A 24,533-nucleotide genomic window follows, 5' to 3' on the forward strand; every position below is an offset into this window, starting at 1 on the left:
ATATTTGTTTTGGGAATTGTTGTCTCTCAACTCCACTAAGTGTGTAGACTCCAAGATGGTGGAGCACACACTTAGTGGAGGTGAGAGACTTAGTCGCGTACATTGCCTTTTCTCTGGCACTCCCAACACCACCAGACTCGTCATAGGCCCTTGGTACATATTAGTGACCAGTGCTTCTGATTCCCTTTTTTTCTTTCCCTGGCCTGTGTGAAACAGCATCATAAAAGTCATGAAAAGAACCCCAACACCTCTATTCACATCTTCTTTTTAAACTCAGTTAACTTCCATACATTTAGAACTGAAATAAATTTTGACTTGACCTGACCTTGGAAAAAAGATTTGTAGTGGGAAAATGTTCAACCTAATGGCTCTCTACTCTCTCTGCTCATCTTTTTAAAAACCACAGCTAAGCCCGGCCGATGTAGCTCAGTGATTGAGTGTTGACCTATGAATCAGGAGATCACAGTTCGATTTCTCTGCAGGGCACATGCCCAGGTGGCAGGCTCAATCCCCAATAGGGGGCCTGCAGGAGGCAGCTAATCAATGATTCTCTCTCATCATTGATGTTTCTCTCTCTCCCTCTCCCTTCCTCTCTCTGAAGTCAATAAAAGTATATAAAAAAAACACACACACAGCTAAGCTGGTCCATTGTAGATAGTGCTACTAGAGCAGGTGTCAGAGGTTCATGCCTGGAAAGCTTCGAGGGACCTGCTTGTTTAGCCTGATCAGGAGAACTGATCCATGTTTGTAAACAGAGCTTTGAAAATCAAGCGTTTATATACAGTTGGACTTGCTAATCACAGATGAATCCTATTTATTCATTTATAACAATTGGGTTTATAAACAGTGTATCAGTTTGATTCAGATTAATTCAGTATGTAACTGAGCACATACTTGAAGGTGAAAGCTAAACTTCTTGAAAATATTCTTGACAGTCATTTCTCTATTTCTGACTGGTCTTCCCAGTCACACTAAGTTGGTTTTTTTTTCATATTATAGAGAGAGACAATACATTTGTTAATTTATTCCTTCATTCAACAAGTATTTATTGAATACCATTGTATTTATTGAATAGCATTGTTGCTAAACAGAGAAGCTAAAGATATGGCCCTTTGACCCTGAGATGAATGAGAGAGATTGACATATAAGCACATAAATTATAATGGATAGTGTCATTCAGTAACATTTGAGTGCCCCGTATAGGCTCGGCCATTGTCAAGGTCACAAGGATGAATGACATGCACTCTTTGCTCATCAATAGGTTCTGTTCTCATTAGTGGGTTCCCTGGCTCATGAAGATGGCCAACACTCAAATATTTAATCCTTTATAATGACTTGATAATAGCAGTATGCACAGTGTTTTGTAGAAAGGATCTCTGGTCCTGCGTGACACAGAAGTTAGGGAAACCCTTGCATATGCTGTGCTAGTAAACAAGTCGGAGTTTCCCATAAGAGGCAGGACGGGTGTGCATCGCAGGCCAACAAGCACAGGCACGGAGGCAGGAGGGGCACGTGTCCTAAATGTGAGCTATTGGACAGGGACCTCTGTCTGTTCTACCCCCAGATATCCCCAGTGCCTGGGAGAGTGCTTGGCATGTAATAGGTATTAGTATTTGGATAATAGAGGGAATAGAAATCAGTTTTGTGTGAATTAATCATCATGTATGTGGCAGAGAGATGAGCCTAAAAATGTATAATGATGACTTGTTTTAGAAAATTCATTTAGATATTAGCCCCATAAAATAATAATAACAATACTGAACAGAAATGAGCACTATAATGTGCCGAGTACTATGTGAAATTTTATTCACAAATTAGCTCTTTTAATCCTCAGCACAACCCTATGAGGTAGATTAATTATTATCCCCAATTTACAAATGAGGAAACTGAACAAAAGGAAATTAGGTGCCCTGTCCAAGAATCAAGCCCAGCTTGTAAGTCCATTCCCTGAGCTATCAGTGGTAGTTGCTGTTCCATGAAACCCAATTTAACACGTATTATATCTAAACTCGAAGCCCAGTGCACCAAATTTCGTGCACTGGGGGGTGGTCCCTCAGCCTGGCCTGTGCCCTCTCGCAGTCCAGGACCCCTCACTGCTTACTGTCTGCTTGCTTACTGATCCTTACCACTCAGCTTGCTGCTCCTTAGTGCTGCCACAGAGGCGGGAGAGGCTCCTGCCACCGCTGCTGCACTCGCCAGGCTGTGAGCCCAGCTTCTGGCTGAGTGGCGCTCCACCAGGGGGCAGCTCCTGCATTGAGCATCTGCCCCCTGATGGCCAGTGTGCATCATAGTGACCGGTCGTTCTGGTGGTTGCACTGTAGTGGTCACGTAGGCTTTTCTTATATAGATTACATGTGGAATGACTGGCGATAGTGAAATTGGTGTTCTCCTTTACCATCATGGATAACTTGGCTTCTCTGCGGAAGCACACTCGGTTCTAGCTTGGCTGGTTGAGGACAGCTCTGGGCTTCTCTTCCAGCCTCTCTGGTGGTGACAGCTGCACTAGGAAGGAGGTGTGGGAGTGAGGCAGGAGCCATGCGGGGCCACGCTGGAGTGAAGGGAGTGGTGGGGTCCAGGGAAGTGGGCGATGAGGTACGGAAAGTGAGAGTAGGAACTGGGGCAAGGCAGGCTTTGTCTTTCTACCCCCTGCCCTCACCAGGCATCCCCTCCTGCATATCTCTCTCTCTCCCTCTCTCCCTCTCTCTCTCTCTTTCTCACAGTCTCTCTCCCTCTCCCATACATACACACACACACACACACACACACACACACACACACATTCACTCTCTCTCTCTCTATCTATCTATCTCTCTATCTCTATCTCTCTATCTCTCTCTCTCCTACCACAGTTTCTTTCCTAAAGCTGCAGCTGGGAGGATGTGCACTGGAGTATATGCAAGTAGAGCAAAGGAAGAGAGATGGCCTGATGCCTACAGAGACAGGGGAAAAAAACAAACCATGGTCTTAGGGACCATGTCTAGTCCAGCCCCATCCAGAATGAGAATGTTCCTCTGTAATATCTGGGGAAGAGTTCGCTAGCCTCCCTGGAGTAACCTAGTTCCCCATGTACACTCTCCCTTCCCTCTCCATTCATGTTCTTCACCTCCTTTTCTCCTCCTTCTGGCCCCCACCATTGGTTTAGGAGATTGGTACTAGGGCCAGAGAACCAGGTTGGGAGAGGCCAGCTAGTTTGGGCTGCATCTTTCTTTCATCCTTTTCCTCCCTTTCCTTCCCCTCAGGTTTGCAATCTGGGACTAGCACCAGGGGAGAAATGGTGCAGGCTCCTTAGTGGCATCCGAGTTCACAGCAATGAGATAGGAGAGCAAAGAAACCTGTAGCTTAGACAATAAAAAAGTGCCCGGCCCTCCTGTGGATCAAGAAGGGGTGGCAATTAGTATGGTAGGGACACATCTAATTAGGGTCTGCCATAATTGCTCCTGGCTGACATCATTTTCCTAAGAAAGGGAAGCATTCTAGTGTGCATCGCCCTAGTTATCAGCCAGATGCTCTTTTTACTAAGTAGTTGCATCCTCCTTCCTTTAAATTTGGCAGTGAAATTCCATTGCTCCTCCCTGTGGGTCCTTCTGAAGGAGTATTTTTCCCCACAGATTCTTGTTATGCTCATATGAATGCTCTTAAGATCTCATGCTGCTGAGGGCTCAGGCGAGTTCATCAGTGGCAGAAGCTTTGCTTAGGTGACCCCTAAGGACCAAAGCAGACCTTGTGAGTTACAGCAAAGGACAAATAAGTTGAAGGAAGGTGCACCTGGTCCAAAGTCTCAGTTCACAGGAGCAGGACCCCACAGTCCTTGGACTGGGCTTGCAGAAGCCTGGGTCGGGGTGGGAGTAGACAAGGTTGGCCCGCAGTGGCAGGGTGCAGAGCTGTGGACATGCTGGAAGAGAAGATCAGGGGTGCTCACACGAGGGTCCACAGGGACAGGGGCAATGGCACAATCTAGGGCATTCGGTCCCATGCGGCAGGTGGAGAATAGAACAGGGATCCAAAGTCAAGGGCCCACAACAGAGGTGAATTAAGATGGTGCAAGTGCCCTTGTAGATAAAACCTGGACAGATGCCTCTGGATGCCAGTGCACAGAGTGAAGAAACCCTGCACCTGCCCGGCTTGCCCACTGTCCCAATGTAATGATCAGAGCTTGCCTTTCCACTCTCAGCTGTGGTCCAGTCTGGGCAGTGACTTATACCGCTATTCTATTTCCAAGGCAGCATTCTAAGCCTGCAGTTAGTTCTCACAATAGCCCCGCTTCTGGAGTGCAGAGATGCTAAGTCATCAGTGGACGCTTCCTTCCTTCCAACAGCCTCTGTAGACCGTGCAAAATTAGTCATTGTTAACAATGTTTTTAATAAGAACATAGTTTTCCTTTTTCTAGAGACTTATACGGTGAACCCTGTATAACCATCTGCGAAATGGAGCCACCAAAACCAAATATTGTTAATAGCCCTTAACTTGTCCTTCATCTTCTGTTAACCTTTGTCTGCCAGGACCAAGTCCTGATCACAGCGTCTGACTAGGTTTCAAGAGGCCAGAAATTCCAAAAACTGCCTTTAACCTCCACCTCCCCCCCAAAAAAGTTCAGTTTTAGTGAATTCAGTTGTCTGGCTGATGTTTTTTTAACTTCTCAATCTGTGATTTTAGCACTAAACCTCCTTCTCAACAGCACTTAACACTTACTGCATCCAATATGAGCTGTGGCCTTTCCCAAAGTCCTATTTATCAAGGTAGACACAAAGCCTTCCTAGAGGAAGACCTTATTCATGGGCTCCATGGATCCAAATGCATGATCATTGGGCCACACTGGGCTGAGATGAACCCATGTGCTGGCGGGCAATGAAGGATCCGCTAAGCTGGCTACAGATTAACGTCAGGAGAATATTTGAACTATTTGGTAGTTTTATAAAGAAGCAGATATTTTCCACAGAAAATGCACAGCTCTATCGTTATTTGCTGTTTATTAAAGCAGAATCAAGGGCCTCAGTTTGGAAACTGTATGTAGGCAGTAGTTTGTTAGCCTACATGGGGTTACTGGGTGATTCTGAATATAGAGGAAATGCAGTTCTTTCAAAAATTAGCCATAATTTTAATTTACTTATTTTTTATTTGTTTATCTAGCCTGGCCTTTTCTCTATTAGTGAAATAAGTTACACTTGTGCAGTGTTATCTTTTCTATGGAAGGTTTAGCAGTTTCAGAGTATAATTGTTTTAAATTGGGAAAATTCAATTTTCTCTAATGTGTTAACATTTAACTCAGCTTTGAATGCTTGTGCTTTCTTGCATTACCCAAAACATTTGGAAAATGAACTCATCTCAACTCATCTCCTTCCCACCCCAGCCCACTCCACAACCCGAGTTACCCACCACGTTTCCGTACTTGAGCTAATGCCACACAACTTCCTTGGGCATTACAAATCTCAGCATCGCCTGGCTCCTCCTCCTTCCTTCTTTTGTTTCTTGCCATCCCTCCTATCCCTGCTCACTTGCAACTTCCCATAAAGCCTTTCTTTAGCATCTCTCTCAAATCCATCCTTTCGGTCCCGACATGGCCCGATCAGAACTGTCACATCACAGCTGGGGCACTGCCAGAGCTCCCAAATTGTTTTCCTGCCTCAAGGTTTTCCCCTTGCTAAATCATCTTGAATGTTTTCTAGATTAACCTTCTTGTCATGCAAATGACCATTTCATCCCTCTGATCAAACACTGTCAGTGGCCTCCACCTGCCACCGGACAGAATTCAAGCAAGAACGTTAACAGGTGGTCAAGACTCTGTGTCAAGATGCAGCGTTGCCTGCTCTGCTTTGATGCACAAACACATGACTCTCTTCCCAACCCTCTCGTCATGTATTCTTGCTTCTTTGCATTCCTTCAACCAGTTTTCTACCCATGGAATGACTCGGTCTCCACCCCAAAGTTTCACCTACTGAAAATCTCATGGCCCAGCCCAAAAGCTGTGTCCCCACCAAGACGCCAACCAGAGGAGGGCTCTTCCTCTGCTCCATGCCTCTTGTATCCATTGCCCTCACTTGGCGCTCTTACTATGCAGGGTGTTGTTTTTATTAGTCACTGCGGTGTTGCCGTGTGCCTGCCTTGTGGTAAGCTCTTGAGGCTTCAACATGTAGAGTACAGCCTATACTTAGGAAGTAGATAACCTTTGTTGTGCATGCTACCACTTAAACCTGGGGCACTGAGAAGGTTAGATAAACATGACAGGAATTACAGGAATGTTTTGTCTTTTCAGCAAAACCCAAAATCACTTATGTAGAGAACCAGACCGCCATGGAACTAGAGGAGCAGGTCACTCTTACCTGTGAAGCTTCGGGAGACCCCATCCCCTCTATCACCTGGAGAACTTCCACCCGAAACATCAGCAGCGAAGAAAAGGTATAATGTCGCCACCCAAGAGTCTCAGGGCATGGCACGCAGACTTGAAGCGGATTGAGTCTGCCCAATGCCCAATTCTCCTCGGTGAGCCAGAACGGGGATATGGTCACTGTAGTCCAGGTTCTATGGCCTCCTCCCCCCACCTGAATGCATCCTGCTCCACATCCTCTGACAATGGAAGAGGTGCAGTTCATTGCATAGATTGGCAGGGGGGGTGATGTTAGTGGGTATGGTCAAGGTAGACGCTCCGGGGAGGAAGAAGGTAGTGATTTTCAAACCCAGGATTTGGGGCTGTGAGGAACAAGGCAAACTGACATCCTGGTGCTCCAGGTGATTTCGTCCTCATCTCAGGAGCACCAAGGAAATGTCTCCTGGAAGTTATAGGGTCAGAACAAGCCTGTCAATTCTTCTCCTTGTATTTTGTATACTCATGCTTTACATGCACTATGTGCACAAAAGCTTGGTTGCCTTTGTGTCTGCCTGTATTCTCGATCACATTTGTATATCATGTTGATCTAAAGGCAAAAATAATTAGCAGTTTCCACATGATGATGATTGCCCTAGGCTCTGCAGTGTATTCGCTGAGAGTGTAAGAACAACGTAGCAAGCTCCATGACAAATTCAAACGACTGGGGAGGTTTCACTTGAAAACATGTGGATTTACAGGCCACCAGAAAGCTATCTTTATTATGAACAATATGTAATAATTGAAGGGACCCCACAATGTGTAGCCCTTTGCTACCAAGTGGGCCAAATGCAAGAGGGGAAAGAAGCTTGGTTTTAAAGCGACTTAAACCATCTTAGGGCACCTCTCCAGTTTCACCTCATATATCCTGTAGTAATGGGCTTTGTCACCTACTCAGAAGTAATGGCCTTCGATTCAAAGGGCATTTGTAATGGATTACTTATTGACCAAAATGTCAGAAATTATAGATCTTCACTCTTCTGCTTCCCTAAAGGAAATCCTTAGAGAGGGTAAACTCAAGTACACCCGAAAGAGAGAGTATGAGACACTAGAACCAAACTTGGGATCTGCACTTGAGGAATTGATTTCTGTCCCGCTAATAGAAAGCAAGGCTGAGTCAAAAGGAACAGAAATACCATTCCAAAACCAATTATTTTTTGCAAGTTTTACCTCCAGAGTTGAATTCAACTTAGCAAAAACTCAACAAAGGAACTGCTAAGTATTTTTGAAACTCGCATATGCTGTTTGATATTGTACTGGAGTAAGAAATGTGGTGTTTACTTGATGCTTTCTTTATCAACATTGGGGTTAAACCTTCAGCTCAGATTTCTGCTCCTATCATGTGTGTTGTGTGGATTGAACTTGCATTCCAGGGCTTAAACCACAGGACCACTGCCTGACAGGTTTTCCTACATTAGTCTTAAGAGTAGATTTGTCCAGAATGGCACAGTGTATATCTTTGACCTCAGTGAAGGGCAGAGATAACATCTATCCCAGATGAACGATGCTTTTAAATTCTACATCTTTTCTAGGAATAGCTCAATAGCTAAACTAGACCAGAAGAGTTATTAAGATTTCTGCCTACCTCAGCTCCTTTAATAGCTTGGTTCTCTAGCTTGTATCCGTGAATTCATTTTCACAGAATGAGAACAAATAACCAGGTACTAATATACACTCACACTCGCTAAATACTGAGACTGAAGGTGTTCAGCAGAGACTTTCTCAAGCCAAGGAATACTCACTTGTCAGTGAGTGTAGGTCATTTGTCTCAACCAGAGATAATTCTTTAAACCCTGTCACATAGGTGGTGGTGGTTTACCATAACGACAATAGTCTGCTTGACATGACATTACTGGAATGTGAGTAAATCAATGTGAGAACAAGTCCTCCAAGCTGGCCAGTGCTGTGACGCCAGATGAGCACACCTACCTAATGAAGCCCTTACAGAAAAGTTGCCATTTATATTAATTCTCTGCTGACATCAAAGAGGCGCGATGTACAGCTTCATACCACGGATAGCTAATAATTAAGAAAGAAAGGTGGCCTCTTCCTGGGGCGTTGGACTCCAGATAGTAAGCTTCACTTTTACTTGGTGGCTGCTTCTCATGTGCAACTCCATCTGAAGTTGCATGATATGTAATTAGGTATCGGCATGATTAGAGTCACTGAATTGTAGGAGTGGAAGAAAACAATTTTCTTTTTAAAATCAGGATGCTATGCTAAGCAGATAAGAATAGACAATCATATTGAACTGCCAAGATAAGGAAGGCTCCTGAGAATTAGATCACATAAAATGCCTGGATCATAGAAGGTTGGAAGGAAGCCAGTCTTTGAGTTTATTTAGTCTGACCTGGCACTGCTTTCTAACATATCTGCCAGACAGTCACTCAGCCCTGCCTGAAGGGTGACATTGCCAGCCCTCTGCAGGGCAGTCAGCCAACACTGATGACCAGGAGGTCTGCTTCTCAGCCTTCCCACCTCTGGCAGCCAGTCTTTGTATGAGAGCTCTTAAAACAGCTACTCGAGTTTTCTTCAGTCTGTTCTTTACCTCACCAGTTGCCCCGTAATAGATGGCATCAGCTCACCAGTGCTCCATTAAAATTTTGTGGTGCCCAGAGTCAATGATGAAGACTTCCATGGATTATTACTCCCTTGATCTGGATGCTGTAATGCAGTTAGAGTTTCATTAGCCCCTTTAGCAGTTTCCTCATCCTGTTGCCTTGTATTGAGCTAGTGGTCAACTAAAATGTTCAGGTCTCTTTTCCATGAACTGCATTTAAGCCATATGCCTCCTATCCTGTTCTTATGCAATTGATTGCTTAACCAATCATGCAGAATTTTATTTTTATTTCTGTTAAAAATTGTATTTGTTGGTTATAACCCAATGTTTCTCAATGGGGTCACAATGAAAACTTGGGAAGACTCTTCCTTTACTGGGACTATAAAGGATGATATTGCAAGATATGTAGCACCCTAATCTCCTCCCCCCTAAATACCAGTAGCCACTTCCAATCATGTGATTACCAAGATTTCACATGTGCAAACACTCTTGGGCATGAGAACAACTATTTGAGTTTACCTTTCCAACCAGTCAAGAATGGCTTTCATCAGAACTATCCTTTAGAGGTCTGTGGGTCCAGGGAATTTCCATCCACATGCTCCCCTATTTTATTTATATATTGAAAGTAATGAGGTCTACAATCAGTGGCGACCCCAGCCCAAGCACAAGACCCACTGGCAGGCAATGGAGTGGTCTTCCCCATGCAACTGTCATCTAGCATTTGCATTGGCTATTGCTACAACCTTATATGAACACTTACTTAAAATATCTTTGTCCAGGTTACTGATAAAAATGTTGACTGGGACAGGGTCCAGTATAGAGTCTGTAGAATGTCACTAGGGCTTCCCTCTGGGTCATTGGCTAAGAAGGTAGAGTACCAAATGCCACAGTACCCTCTTGTACCAAATGCCACAGTACTTAATGAGTTCCCTGGAAGGCTTAATGATCTCTTTAATAGAGTTAGTCACAATATAAGCTAATTAAAGCAACTTGGTCTTTTGCTTCACTAAGGAGAGAGGAGAAAAGGCTTCCAGCCGTAGACACATAGTTAGTGACTTCCTAATGGAATACTTGTTTTTCTTCATTAAAAAAATAAAAATTAAAAAAACAATACAGTGAACTTGCATGTCACACCCTATCTGTGATCTTGTCTCTGGGTTTAGTCCAGTCACTTATTGGAGATTACTATCAACTTGCTAAGCTTCAGCTGGTTGAGTTGGTCGCTCCACAACTGATAATAGCTGGGCTAATACCATTAGGGTAGATCATTTGTCTGAAAGTTAGTTCATTTCTTAGTGCTCACTATTATGTTGACCAAAATCAAAACATATTTGAACATGACAATGGGTCAATTAGATCAATGTGTACAGAGGTCATTGACAATGCAGATACAAAGAAAGTTTGTGTGTCCATACTGTGTCCACAGCATTTCATTACTCTTCCTACCCAGACTCATTTAACTATTGCCAGGGTGCTTGAGTGAGTGGAGCTAAATTCCAGGTACCATTTACATTCTGAGTGAAACTTTGGGATGATAATTTGCATCATCTATCTCTGGCAGAAAAATTCGTAGTGTCCTTACTTGAACATGCCTTCGAAATAACTGGTGAATAAAAGCATCCGAAGCCTTAATGTTTAAGGAAAAGGAGAGAGGTGAAGAGTTGAGATCAGAAGAGATAAGGAGAAAAAATGAAAAGCATTCATGAACTTTGAATCTTGAGCTTCCCAAGTAGCCCGCAAATGAGAGAGATCTTTTGAAATTATCTGCAAACTTCTTATCACCAAGAATTCCTCATTCAATACAAAGTAGGTGCTCACTTTTAAAATTGGAAAAGGTACCTCCATTGAGCAAACAGAGGCTGGCTTATTCAGCCTGTGGACAAGTTTCTAGCAGGGAATACTTTAGAATAGTGAAGGGATGCTCCACCTTAGTTTATATACATATTCCTGCAGACTTGTAAGGTAATAAAACATGAATATGAAAAAAACATGGAGCTAACAATTTTTGGAATAGTACTAGTCATATTCTCATTATATTTTATTGTGTTTTTGCATATCAGGTTGTCTTAAAGCAGGCCACATGCCTTCACCAAGTTATCAGGGGCAAGGCATAGCCTACCATTCCACCTGTACTGGGAGGTCAAGCAACTAGAATAATTGTGTTACTCGAACTACTTATTTTAAATGCCACAAAACCATAAGAATTTGGGAGAGACACAAGAAAATCAGATCTGAAAAGCACATAACTCCTAAAAAACTATCTTGGTTCAAGCAGCCCTGGTGTGTGACAAACCAGCTTCTAAGTGATGTGGAACTGGCAACCACATTTGACATGTTGGCCCACCGCTTCTTTGGTCTATGCATGTTCCTCTGTCCTCACTTTCTTCATGTGACATAATCCAGCATTCTCATCCTCGTATCTCACAGGAGCTCCTTGCATTTAGTGGACCCCTACTAAATGTTTGCCAACTCATTTGCATTCCCCGGGTTACCTTGCTGTGTCTGGCATCTTCTCTATTCTTTTTCTATCTAAACACCAGGGACAATCAGGCAGTCATGCCATCCAACAGAAAGAGCAATGCAGGTATGATGTCTCAGACTCCCAGTATGAAAACAGAAAAACTGTAAGCAGAGTAGATTCTCAAGTGCCAGATAATTTTTTTTAAATATAAATGTGGGTAGAAAAAGACCCAACCTCTGTGTCTCTGAGATGGCTCACTCTTTGGAGTGCCGTGTTTGCTGAAGATGGAGCCTGCTGGAGCCTGCATGCATTCAGTGTGGTATCCTCCAGGCTTCCTGACTCATAGTCTTAAAGACTTCATACTTCTCATTCCTAATGTGTCTTATGCTTTTTTGTTGTTGTTCCTTTTTTTAAATAAAAATTTTATTTTTCATAGCATGCATGTAGAGTTATAAAATGCATGAGCACAAAATGGCATTAGTGTATTTGTGATAAGCTCTCCTATAAAACCCAAAGGAGGAAGCTCACTCTATAAGTATCTATAGATTGTATGGTTAGAACTAGTAGTTTCACCAAATATTATGAGGGACATTAAGACATTCTGGTCTAGGAGCAGCTTATAATACATCTGCTGGTGTCCCTGTGTATGTCTATTAGAGATGAGGGAAGCCTATACCTTTGAATGATACAGCCTAATGTGCATAAGGTGGGGGTGAGGTGGGAGGGAGCTGAACATAAGCCAAGTCCTTGATTAAGCTGGGTGATAGGCACACCATGGAGAGTGGGCCTTGGAAAAGTTCTGAATTGGAAAGAAGCTGCATGTGCACGGAGTGCAGTGTGACTCACCAGTTCTCTAAAGCAATGTTGTAAACTTTTACTGCTTTCTTGTTGTGTTTTATATCTTGTTCTCTCCAGGCTTCGTGGACTCGACCAGAGAAGCAAGAGGTATAGCTTACCTGACCACTAGCCAGTCTTTAGTTTTGAAAACGTTGCGGTTTAACTCACCATTATAGTTAACAACCAGGCATGCTAAACTAATTAGTAACTTAGATTAAAGAATAGGTCAGTAGTGGTAGCTGTTACTTAGCAATAGTATCATTTTAGGGTGAGCAAGCAAGCTGTGTTGGGAGTGGGTGAACAAATCCTTATTGTTTTCTAAGACTGGATTTTAGTCTCTTGATGGTGCTGGGAAAATCACATCCAGGTAATTACACTTAAATCTCCCCAATTCCCAGGCCCATCACTGTGAAATGGTGAAAATTTTTACTCACCTGGTTGATGTGGCTTCGGATCATGAAGGCACAGGGTCAGTGATCTGAAACCCACTTGGCCCTTTCCCTTCCAGCTCAACTCATCTTGTTGCTCGCTTATTTTATAATGATTGGTCTTGGTAAATGTTCACTTCACATCTCATCTTGAAGCAATGCAAATGACATGTCTCATTGGTTCTCCCAAACTGTTAAACGTGTCTGTGCTACTTTCACAGTGTTAAATTGATGAGCTTAGAATGATTCAGCACAAATGGCTTTGTGTGTGTGTGTTTTAAAGTCGGTAGCCATTGGCCTTTGAAATTTCTCTGATTCCTTGCTTCATTTGGGGTAATTTGGGACTTAGTTTGAAAATTGAGGCTAATTATTCATCTTTTGATTTTAATTGTTACACCCCCAAGATCCTGCTCATGGTCATGAGTATCACTTTTTACCTGATTTGTGCAACTGAGTGACAGATAGTGAAATAAAAACCAGTATAGTTTAGATGAAGTTCAAGGACCTAATCTATGAATACTTTATGGGAAAACAAAAAGCTTTGTCTCTTCTCCAGATGAAACTTTGGTATTGTAATGCTATAAACGTAGAATCTAGCAAGCAATCCTATAGGTTGTATTATCTCTCCTCTTAGCCTTTCGGAAATGATAATTATTCAGAACACGTAACTCATGTGTTCAGGTCACGGCTATAAATATGTAATTCTGTTCAATATTTGAAGCTGCCTGCCTGTCCCCAGGCGCGATGTTAGTTTCTGCACATGAACACATTGCCATCGTCAGCTCCAGTTCATTATCAGCTCTCTTTGCCTCCGACCTTTCTTGTGTCAGAGGGGCTGCAGTTCAGTGCACATCTCACTGAAATGCTCCTTCCTGGGGCACAGGAATCGCTCAGTGCTGTCACGGGCTGGGTGTTTTATTGCTTCAAAGTCCTGGACCCACTGGGACTGGGGAAGGGAAAGAAGGGTCAATTATCAGCTACTTCTGAGCAGCTACAGATCTCATTCTGCTTGGACTTGTACACCTTCCCCTTGTCCTTTTGACCTAGACCTGGAGGAGCTGAGGTTTATCAGGGAGCATTAAGAAGATGTTAAGTGAATTATTATCATAAGCGGAAGTAATGGGTTTATTCCCAGCAAAGCAAACACTTCACTCCGTTTGCCAGAAGTGTCCTTATCTTCAGTATCTCGCTCTGGACATCATTGTCTTTCAAATGAGTGCCACCTTGGGGCTCAGAAGTTCCGTTCCTGCCTATTTGTCTCACTCAGAGATGAAGACTGTAAGTCCAGAAGGCAGATTGGGTTCTGGCCAATCTCATTCTGTAAGCTCTGGAAAGCCTTCGCACTTTTACCTGGAAGAAGAAAGACAAAAATGTTTCGATGAGAGGATTAATTATAACTGCCCTTCATACTCTTGCAAAACAGGGTCTTCTTGTCATAATGATCTTCTCCTTCTTGCCCAGAATTCATCTGCTTTCTCCTCCGGAGCCTGAATTATCAGTGCGACGTTTGGTCTGCATGGCTGTAGGTGGCACTCCCGGACTTTGTCCCGGTACCGGAGTAACTATTTCAAAGGGCCCAGTCACACTAACTGTGTCCCCCAGAGAGAGAACTGGGCATCTGAAAATAATCCCATCATCAATTCTGTTCCTGAGCTGCTGCAAAACAAGAATTCTTTACGGAGGGCCACCTACTGGCCCGTTGACATCATTAAATTAGAAAGACTTCCAGATAGTGAAATTGAGGAGAGGCCAGCTAGAAGGGGAGAAAGAAGTACTGCTGTCAGTATAACCATTTCATGAAATGGTTGTGAAATGTGATGGGGCTTAAGTGACTGAGCTGGACTAAATCTACTTCTGATGGTACAGGAACAGCTTTGACAGAGCTGCTGAGGCTGCTCACAGGCCCAGGCTGCCTCGCTTTTGAGCTTCCCAAACTGGCTGCTGTGTGACGTGCAATTCTGGGTTTGGGGCTTCCAAGCCAGCACGTTGAAAGAATCTGAAGTCGGGTGTTGTTACATTCTTTAAAGGCCCAAACCCTTGGGTAACAGATGCCATACAAATGCAGACCACTCACCTATCCATTTCTACAGAACACTGCATGCTAGAGATAAGAGTGTGGCCCAGCCTCTGAAGAGTAAGATTCCTTTAGATTACCCACCTTCTGGAGGATCTGAACTTGGGCAAATGCCCAGACATTTCCTAGACCAGGAACCATTCACCTAGAGTGTCAAGGGGGGACACCCTGGGAGATATTCCAGGACCCATTGCCTGGGGATCATGTGCTTATTTCCTTTTTGACCAGTAATTCTGAAGACTCAGAAAGCTGATTATAGTACCAAGGGCTAAAAAATGGTGGTGACTGTGGGGTTAAGGGCCCCAGATCTACCTGGGACTCTCTGTACCACTGTCCCTGGAGAGGGGACCCAGTTACCCTTCCTTCCAGCTCAGCAGCTCCTGACTTCTGAGTTGTTGGGCTTTTTAAAAAAATAAAATAATTTTACTTTATTATGCCAGGAAAGTGAGGCATCTGCATAAGTATGGGTTTCTTATAGAACTTCTTGCATTTTGGAACACTCGGATTTCCCATCCAGTGTGCACGCATTGTGGCACTGGCAGATGGGTGGACTGCTGGGAGGGAAGGAGGGGAGTACAGGTTTCCCAGAATCCCATGAGGCAAGGCGGTTTCTGCTGGAGTATCTACTGCTCAGGGCTTCGCTTCCATTTGGGACACGCCAAACAAATCGGGACCTTGAGCCACACAGTCTTGGCACACAGCTAGGCTGCTTGACATAAACTGAGTCCATCTCTGTTTGGGGTACACCCAAGTTCCCATGGTGCTCTCTGCAGCCTCCCCCTCTAGTTGGAACCTAAAGTGAGACTTAGACACTGGCAGAGAGAGGAGAGGGTGTGAGACTGGTCACACAAGTGATGGCCTGGTCTCCTAGCCCCCATCCTGCCCTGGGCTCTGACACTCTCTGTTCCCTCCCGGCAGACTCTGGATGGGCACATGGTGGTGCGCAGCCACGCCCGCGTGTCCTCCCTGACCCTGAAGAGCATCCAGTACACAGACGCTGGAGAGTACATCTGCACCGCCAGCAACACTATCGGCCAGGACTCCCAGTCCATGTACCTTGAAGTGCAATGTGAGGAATAACTGTGGAAAGACCTGGGAGGGAGGGGCCGCGGACGGTTGGGATGGACGGGGAAAAGAGCAGCTAGGACCTGCAGCTGGCAAGCTTCGATCTCTTTCCCTGGGTCCCCAGGTCATCTCCTCACACCATCCCCAGGCTTCTTACCCGCTGCATGCCCTCTGTCTTCCCGTCAGCTCACAGGATTGCCAGAACAGCCCCGACCTCTACTATACCCTGGCATAGCTCAGCTTCAGGGCACACCCCCTTCCCAGTGCCAGGAGACAGCATCTGTAGGGCTCCATGACAGTGGCAGGCTTCCTGACAGTCATTGCCACTCGTTGCAGATGCCCCTAAGCTGCAGGGCCCTGTGGCTGTGTACACCTGGGAGGGGAACCAGGTGAACATCACCTGCGAGGTGTTTGCCTACCCCAGTGCCACAATCTCGTGGTTCCGAGATGGTCAGCTGCTGCCAAGCTCCAACTACAGCAATATCAAGATCTACAACAGCCCCTCTGCCAGCTACCTGGAGGTGAGCAGGGCACGGGCCAGCGGCAGGGTGGAAAAGGCAGTTTGACTATAGATGGGCTCCTGAAAGCTGCTAAAATCCTTCTTGCTTCTCTGGCATGTCCTGAGCTGGGAGCCATTAGCTGGAGAAGAACTCGGGCTTCAGCCCAACCCCTGTGTCTCCTGGGCAACCCCAGGGCCTGGAAGACAGAGTGTCTTCTTCCACAGCTCCTTCTCTGTTCTCCTCTCTGGCTTAAGGGTTGGGTGGAGCCAATGATTCCTGCTTTACTACTTCTATTCTTTGCTAATTGAATCCAATAAATAAGGGCCTGAGGCTGTGACCATCCCATGGGCATGTAAACCAAGAGCTCCTTCTCTCTCAAGGTGACCCCGGACTCTGAAAATGATTTTGGAAACTATAACTGCACCGCCGTGAACCGCATTGGACAGGAGTCTCTGGAATTCATCCTTGTCCAAGCAGGTGAGCATCCCTTACGGCTGCACCGCCTTCGAAAACCCTTGCTGGCCCATTTGGTGTCCTTGAGTGATGCCGGGAAAGTGAGAAGAGAGGCCCCGGGTCAGCAAAGCCTGAGGAGGAAGCAGGGAGTGATGGAGACTTGAGGATGGGGGCATGGAGCATGTGGGGAGAGAACAGTGTGAGGAGGCGGGCAGGGAAGATAGGATACAGGCAACAAGACTTCAAGACTGAGCAGAAACCGCGAAGACGTGATTGTGAGTTGTGTCCTGCCTGAAGCTCACTCGGGCCTTCATCTGTGTTCTCCCCACAGACACCCCATCCTCACCATCCATCGACCAGGTGGAGCCATACTCGAGCACAGCACAGGTGCAGTTTGATGAGCCAGAGGCTACAGGTGGGGTGCCCATCCTCAAATACAAGGCTGAGTGGAAAGCAGTGGGCGAGGAAATGTGGCACTTCAAGTGGTACGATGCCAAGGAAGGTGAGTCTGGAAAAGTCTTTGTTTCCTTCAGAATGAGAAGTCCCTTGGTGCTGGGCACACATTCACGCCTGCCTTCACCAGATCCGGGCACCCTGACTGCCCATAGGGTAGGGCAGCATACCACTCTCACCTACTGGTCACTGGCCATCCATTCATGTCCCTATGCTGCAACATCGAATTAGGCACGGTCACATCTCACGTAGACTTGTTGGCCTCTGTACCCTGGCACTTCAGAACCTGGTTCCTGGGCCCCTGCAGGATGGAGGGGCCATCCCAAGCACCTGCCATGCAGAAGCCCTGCTTTGGTGTGACAACCTGGCAAGGCCAGTCCACCCTGCTCCTCATGTAGTTATGTGTTATTGTAGTAAAACATATACAACATGAAATGTACCATTTTAACCATTTTAAGGGTACAGTTCAGTGGCATTAAGTCCAGTCTCGTTGTTGTGCAACCATCACCAGGGTCCATCTCCAGAGCTTTATCATCCCAAACTCTATACCCATGAAACACTAACTCCCCTCCCCTCCTGCCCAGCTCCTGGCAGCCACCACTCCCCTTTCTGTCTCTCTGTAGTTGACTCTCCTAGGTACTTTGTATAAGTGGAATCATACAGTATTTGTCCTTTTGTGTCTGGCTCATTTCATATAGCATAATGTCCTTGAGGCTCATTTATGTAGTACGTGTCAGAATTTTCCTCCTTTTTAAAGCTGAATAATGTTCCATTGTACGTGTGCACCACATTTTTTTTTCCATTCATGTGTCCGGGAACACCTGGGTGCCCCCACCTTTTGGCTACTGTGACCAATGCTGTGAGCGTTGGTGTGTAGATATCTGTCCAGGTCTCTGCTTCAATCCTTCAGTGTGTAGTCCTAGAAGTAGAATTGCTGGATCCAGTGATAATTCTGTGTTTGATTTTTTGACGACCCACCATAGTGTTTCCCACAGCAGCTGCACCATTTCGCCGATAGGCTTTTTATCATTTGTGATCCTTTCCATGTTCTCACAACAGCCAGCTTGGAGGGCATCGTCACCATCATGGGTCTGAAGCCTGAGACAACGTACACAGTGCGACTGGCAGCCCTCAACGGCAAGGGTCTGGGCGAGATCAGCGCAGCCTCCGAGTTCAAGACGCAGCCAGTCCGTAAGTAGAGCCGTCTGCCCTGCCTCTCCCCCTCCCTCTTCTTCTGGGGGCCTTGGGGGACCCTGAGCTGGCCACCCCCACATCATTGTTCAGATGACAGCCTTTTGTCTTTCAGATGCCTCTGCTGGAGGTGGCCCCACCTCCCTGCTCTCTGGCCCTCAGTGATGACTGACACCCAGTCCCTTTATCCTCTTTCTCGGGGTCTTGGTGACACTGTCATAGACTGACAGCCGGGGTTGTTAGAGGGCGTGTGCAGTGGGGGGTTGGGGATTTGCTTTTTGACACAGGTCACAAAGGCCCTCAGCACCTGTGATTGAAGGACGAGGGTAACGACAGTGACAGTTCCCATAATGAGCTGTGGGACTGTTGATGCAGCAGAGATATTAACGTAGAGAAAAGCAGGGGGTGCTGGGGATGGAGGAGGAGCGGAGGCATAATCCCAGCAAAGCAAAGGGAAAAGGATTCGGAGGCCTTTGACTTTTGGCTCCCCCTCCCTTCCCACACCAGGAACGCACCTCAGGGTCTCCCTCCCTATCAAACTTCCAGTCGCTTCTTCCCGGTTCCATTCAGGGATGCATTTCTGTTTCCCTCTGTCATCCCCACTTTCCCTCACTCTGCCTGCCCTCCTTTCGCTCGTCCCCCAGGACAGCCAGCTCTGGGGCGAGCCCTGCTCTAGGTAGCCCTCCACAGGCCCGCCCTGGGAGGAGCAGGAGACCCCACACCGTGGAGAACAGACTCCACAAGTGGTCCCAGAGGCCCAGGCTGCTGACTCCTGGAATTATAAAGCAGACGGAGATCCTTGCTTCCTTCTCTTTGAAGCTGGGGCCCTGGAAAGAGATCCCCTTACTCTTCCAAGAAGTAGAAAGCCTGTCTTATCTTCCTCCCACAGGAATTGCTTCTTTCTGGATGTGAAATAATTTGATAATTTGAGTTTCCAGTGCCCTGTGTTCTGCGACCCAAGTCATTTCTTTTACATCTGTTTTTTTTTCCTTGGGTCTATCTCTTGTCTTTTCTTTCCATCTGTGTTCCATCCATGGGAAATGCAGATACCCCTGTTCCACGTAAGTGCCTCTTCATACCTCACTACTTGTTCCCATGGCATTAGCATCTCTGTCCTAGTTATTAATTTAGTTCCAGTCTCTTCTGTCCCCTGGGGGCTGAAGTAGATGCTGCTGTCCAGGCCCTAACCACACTGATCATAGCCTAGCTGTGTGCTGGTTAATGTCCATAGGTTACTCCCGGAAGCTAACCCTCCTTCTGTTTTAGAGCATGAAGCTTTTGTGTCTTTTGAAGTTGTGTTTATGTATTAATTTCTGTGTGTGACACTTATGCTGTGGCAACAGTGATGTTTGCCAAGCCAAGCGTAGTGGGCATCTGTAGGTGATCTCTTAATAACACACTATAGCCCCACCTCATCTTTAGCCAGGAGGCCAGAAAAGTGGCCACATCATCACCAGGCCTCGATTCAAAATCCCTTCACAGGAAAAAGAATGTGAAAGGATTTCCACATTTGCTTTTAGGAGATAGAGAAATCGAGCTCCTCGTGTCCTCGTTCTGTCTGTCAGGGAGGCAGCTGGAGGGCGCCAGGAGGACTGGTGGGGCAGCAGCTGCAGTTGTAAAGCAGAGCATGAGGTTGGATTCCAATCCATGGCATGTCCTGCAGGGGGCTGCCAGGAGTGAGATCCCAGCTCAGCCAACCTTGCTCTTTACTAAAGCAGGAGGTACTTGCAAACTGCCGTTTCTATGTTTGGGAAAACTAACCAGCTACTTAGTAACTCTACTGCCAAGCATGTAGAGAGGGGTGATTCTCCCTGGGAGGGACCCTAATTGTGTAAGCTGTTACTGCAAATTCAGGGAGCAAGGGTGGCAGGAAGCTGGCCCGCCGTTCTGGGAGCAGGGCTGTGAGGCGATCTCCCTGCCTGTACAGATGCCCGCACTTCAGTCCCTGCGGCCTGGCCCCTTCCTAGGCTGCGCTCAGAATAGTGGGGGAAAGTAGTACCCAAAGAGACTTAGAAGAAAGGTATTCAGAGAGCTGAACACTCTTTTCATAAAAAGCTCCTCGCTCCTGAAAGACACTCAGGGAAGCTTATCTTTTAAAAATGAATTCAGAAATTTTGCAGCAACAGCAGAAACTAAGTAGCTTGGTGTAGGCGTTCTGAGATCTTCAGCGAGTGTTAAATTAACTCTCTCAGCAGAGGTGGCTCTGAAGGAACCAGTTCTGGCAGGAGACAGGAAGGGGTGGAGCTGTGAGGTGGGATGGACCGCTGTCTGCTCTGGGCTGGCAGCTGCTTGCAGAAGCCAGGCACCACTCTGGGTGTGACACTGTCCGGGTCCTGACACCGTCCTTAGCCTGATCTTCGGTTCATGCTCTTCTAGATGTGGGTTATCAGTACTCCGTGTGGGCTTAGTTACTTTGCTGAGAGGGAGGCTGTGGGGAGGCCCCTTTGAGTTTCTCACCAGTAACCAGGCTCTGAGAACTGAATTGGAGTCACTGGCCTTGAACTTCAAAGACTATAAGTGGTTTTCATTCATTGCCAGCTCAGCCCTTGTAAAGGTGAGAATTCCCATAGCAGATGCTGCTTTGAAAGTCAGTGTTTAACTTTTTTTTAAAGGAGACCTCCAGACCTTGTTGTTTGTTGTCTGATATATGAAAATAGGTAATTAACCAATATCCCAGGAGGCCCTGTAGGAAATGGTGGGGTCAGCTCTCCATTCCAAGTAGATCATGAGTAATGCAGTAGCAGGCATTGTTAGTGGCATGAACAGTTAGTTTTCTCAATCATTTAATAAAATTACAGTTTAAAAACTAAAAGGCAAACTTCTTTTAGACAAGGAGAACTATGCACAGCCCAAGAGTTGGGTGCTAGGTGCGCCCTCACCCCAAGGGAGAGAAGGTAGAGGATCAACGGAGCTAGCACACTGGACAGAGAGCCATCGCTGCCAGCCCTGAGTGGGAGAGCTAGGCGAGGGCCAGTGCATTTCACATTACCTCATCACTTGAAGTTCGTTGAGATGTCTCAGTACTGGGGTTGCTTTCTTGGTTCCATAATAGACTTCTCCACATTCAGAGGCGTGAATATGTCGAAGCAGGGATGAGCAGATGGAACTAGCCAGAGAGCACAAATACCTCAAGGACTCCTGCTTCTGAGCTGCTGGGTTAGAAAGCATGGCTCACCTGTTTGGAGGTTCTTGTGTGCAGTTCATAAATGTGTGTGTAAAGGTCTTGAGGAAGCTATGGCTTTAAACAAACAGATGGAATTCCAACCTAGGAAAGTACCTCTGTCACATGTATTTTTAGGACCGATGTCTTCACGCTGTTAAGACACTCTCAGGTGAAAAGCTGACGACCTCTGATTGCCTTGGGGGAGGGGATGCTTTCCTATAAGAGCAGCTGAGGCCCGGAAGAGATGATGTCACAATTTGTTATGAAACTATTCCTCATGATTGAGCTTCACCTTCAACATTTCATTGTCTGAATATTACCTCTTAATTGCTTCTGTGCCATGAAGCAACGTAAATGATTATATATGAATGAGTCTCTACTTTTTAAGAGGCATCTTGAGATTTTTGTTTTCACATTTTGCCCCCAGATGATACATTGCAAGTGTAAGTTAAATGCATTGTAATATATTGTGATTAAAGCACATACAACTCTATCCCTTTGCCACAATGATATAGATAGTTATGCAAACAACTCAAGCCAAAAAATAAAAGAGAAAGAGATACATTTTTACCTGAATTAACCAGACCATCAAATCATGATGAGTTAGTAGCCTCCCTTGCTCTGACCCCAGTGACATTGTACTTGCATGGTTTAATGAGATCCCTGCATCTGGAAGGTGAAAGGAAGATCAAGGCAATGTTGAGGACATGGTGACGTTTTTCCTAATTTTCATCCAGCTCTCAGAGGGACTTTGTTTTGTAATCTGGGGGGGGGGGGGGGGGGGGCGGATTTGCCAGTGGAAAACTGAAGAGCTGTCCAAATGTTTTGGATGCACCATCTCTGCCCGTTTTCCATGCTAACATTGGTTAGAGTTACTTGTTTATCGAGAATAACAGTATTATTTGCATTGCTCTCCATACACAAAGCAGCATCCAGAGAATCACATTCTGTAGGGATTTTTTTGGAGAGCAGCAGAGGTTTTTCTCATCCAGATGCCAAACAATCATGAATGTCTATTGGTAGTAAACATTAATAAGTAGGGCCGTCATTTTCATTTTATTCAGACATTGAAATTAGGGAGAGACATAGAAGTTTTGCTACAATTATATGTGTCAGCATAAATATATATCTATATACAAACACCCATAGAGACACCTAAAATAAAAAGCCGGCCTTCTCTTTTCCCTTTCCTCCTGTCTCTCCGCTCCCCTGGGGACAGCTGCCCCTGCTGAGTCGGCCGTTTGTTTTCAGCAGGGTCGAAGGCCTCTGCAGCTGTTCCTGGCCCAGTCCCTTGCCTGAGCTGCAGGCGTGGCAGGCACACAGGTCTATGGCGCTGCTCTCTGCTGGTCCTCCAGCCACCTGTTCTCGAGCACCGTGTTCTTCTTGCCCGTTTTAACTCACTGCAGCTTCTTGTACTGACGTCCCAGGGTTGGCTCTCCCGTTTTTTTCATGCAGCATCTGTACGCCTTGATGATCTTTTATCTCTTTTTTTTTCACCTTCATTTTTCTTTTCTCAGCGGCTCCTGCTAGCTCTTCCACTCCTGTCCCATTGTCTCACCCAGAGAGTGAGTATCATTTTCTTCATCCATCTCTCTGCAGGTTGCTTGCCACCAGCCACAGTGGGTCCGCCTAGTGTTATCACCTTCACCAGGTGATAACTCAACTCTGTTGGCGGGAAGCGGCGCCGGGTTGTAGAGAAGCAAATGAGAAGAGAAAGAGGCACAGGGCCTCCCCGATTCCTGGGCGGCAGCACTCCCTGAGGGGAGGCAAGGGAGGGGTGTGGTTCTGGACTGAAAATGCTGCGGGCAGGCTCCTGAGGCTGCTGCAGCCCGGCCAGTGCTGGCTGCTTAGTGAACTGGACCCGAGGTGATATTCAGAGAGGCCAAAGGAATCTGCCCAGAAAACTCTATCTGCGGGCTCATAAGAAATGCCTCGGGGGTGTTATGTTTTCGCTTTCATTTTAATTGGCACAGTTGGATTCAGACACTGAAATTAGAAAGCAAAGCCTAGACCTTTTGCTTTTTTCATAAATGCATATGTTTCTCATAAATATTTGTGGGAAAATAAGCAGTGTCTGCTTGCAGATGTGCCAGGCCGTAGGCACATTATTCACCTCCACAGCGGGCCTCGTTTTCTCTCCTCTATAAACCAGGAGGGCTACTTCCTCTCCCCTGAGCCCCTCCCACAGAACATCATAGTGTTCACAAGCCGAGCTTGCCCGCCCAGGAGCAGTGCCACTAAGCCTGACAATGACGTCGCTGGTCAGTCCCAGCCTTCATCATCCTGGCTGAGCCTCCCTCGTACAATCTTACTTATTGGTGGCCCTGTCGCTGTGTCCCCTGCATCCTCCACAGTAGAAGGAGCTCCCCTGTTTACAGTTTTGAACCTCTTTCTGGGGGGAATGAGCAAAGCGAGACAGCTGCTGAGTGAGTCCCAGAGTGTCATGCCAACCCGTGCCCAAGGCAGCAGACAGGGTGCAGGCAGGGGTGTGCTGCTGGCTGGCTGAGTTCTCCTTAGTACGTCAGAAGTCCCTGCATTTCGGGCACAGCCACAGGAGGGGACCCCGCCCCATGCTCAGAAGCCTCTTGTTGCACCTGATTGAGTCAGGAGCAGGCCCACCACCCCATTTGGGCCGTTCCAAGCTGTGTACTGCAGCAGCAGGAGTCCGGCTTGGGAGCTGGAAACAGCCTGGTTCAAATCCCAGCTCTGCCACCTCTGTGCACAGCTCATAATCTTAATGAGTCGCTCAGCCTCCCCAAACCTCAGATTTCTCACCACTCAAATGGAGGACAGATTTACCTACCTTGTAGATATTTGTGAGAATTAAAGATCAAGTATGACAAACAGGGCTCAGCACATAATAGCTGTAATTCATGGTAAGAGTAAATGAGGGTTATATTATTTCTCAATGTGTCAGAGTGATTTGTCGGCAAAATCTCTGACAATCTCCTTAAAGTATATTCACATTGATAAATCAGGGAAGAAAACAG

The 24,533-nt window shown here is 46.2% G+C and overlaps 1 protein-coding gene across 15 annotated transcripts in view; it reads left to right on the forward strand.

The window, feature by feature from the left end:
* NCAM1 (neural cell adhesion molecule 1) overlaps window positions 1–24,533 on the forward strand; it is a 328,014-nt gene that overhangs the window by 269,546 nt on the left and 33,935 nt on the right. For 4 of the 15 annotated variants that reach the window (XM_036324387.1, XM_036324392.1, XM_036324397.1 and 1 more), the window contains exons 8-15: window positions 6,251–6,393; window positions 12,295–12,324; window positions 15,637–15,787; window positions 16,120–16,304; window positions 16,664–16,760; window positions 17,068–17,238; window positions 18,249–18,380; window positions 23,061–23,108. In XM_036324387.1, coding sequence (XP_036180280.1) covers window positions 6,251–6,393; window positions 12,295–12,324; window positions 15,637–15,787; window positions 16,120–16,304; window positions 16,664–16,760; window positions 17,068–17,238; window positions 18,249–18,380; window positions 23,061–23,108 — 957 coding nt within the window. Of the gene's footprint in view, window positions 1–6,250; window positions 6,394–12,294; window positions 12,325–15,636; window positions 15,788–16,119; window positions 16,305–16,663; window positions 16,761–17,067; window positions 17,239–18,248; window positions 18,381–21,271; window positions 21,275–23,060; window positions 23,109–24,533 lie in introns of all 15 variants that reach the window. The other 11 variants (XM_036324389.1, XM_036324394.1, XM_036324399.1 and 8 more) reach the window with 5 other exon arrangements.

Source organism: Myotis myotis, unplaced genomic scaffold, assembly GCF_014108235.1.
Source record: "Myotis myotis isolate mMyoMyo1 unplaced genomic scaffold, mMyoMyo1.p scaffold_m19_p_10, whole genome shotgun sequence".
Lineage (NCBI taxonomy): Eukaryota > Metazoa > Chordata > Mammalia > Chiroptera > Vespertilionidae > Myotis > Myotis myotis.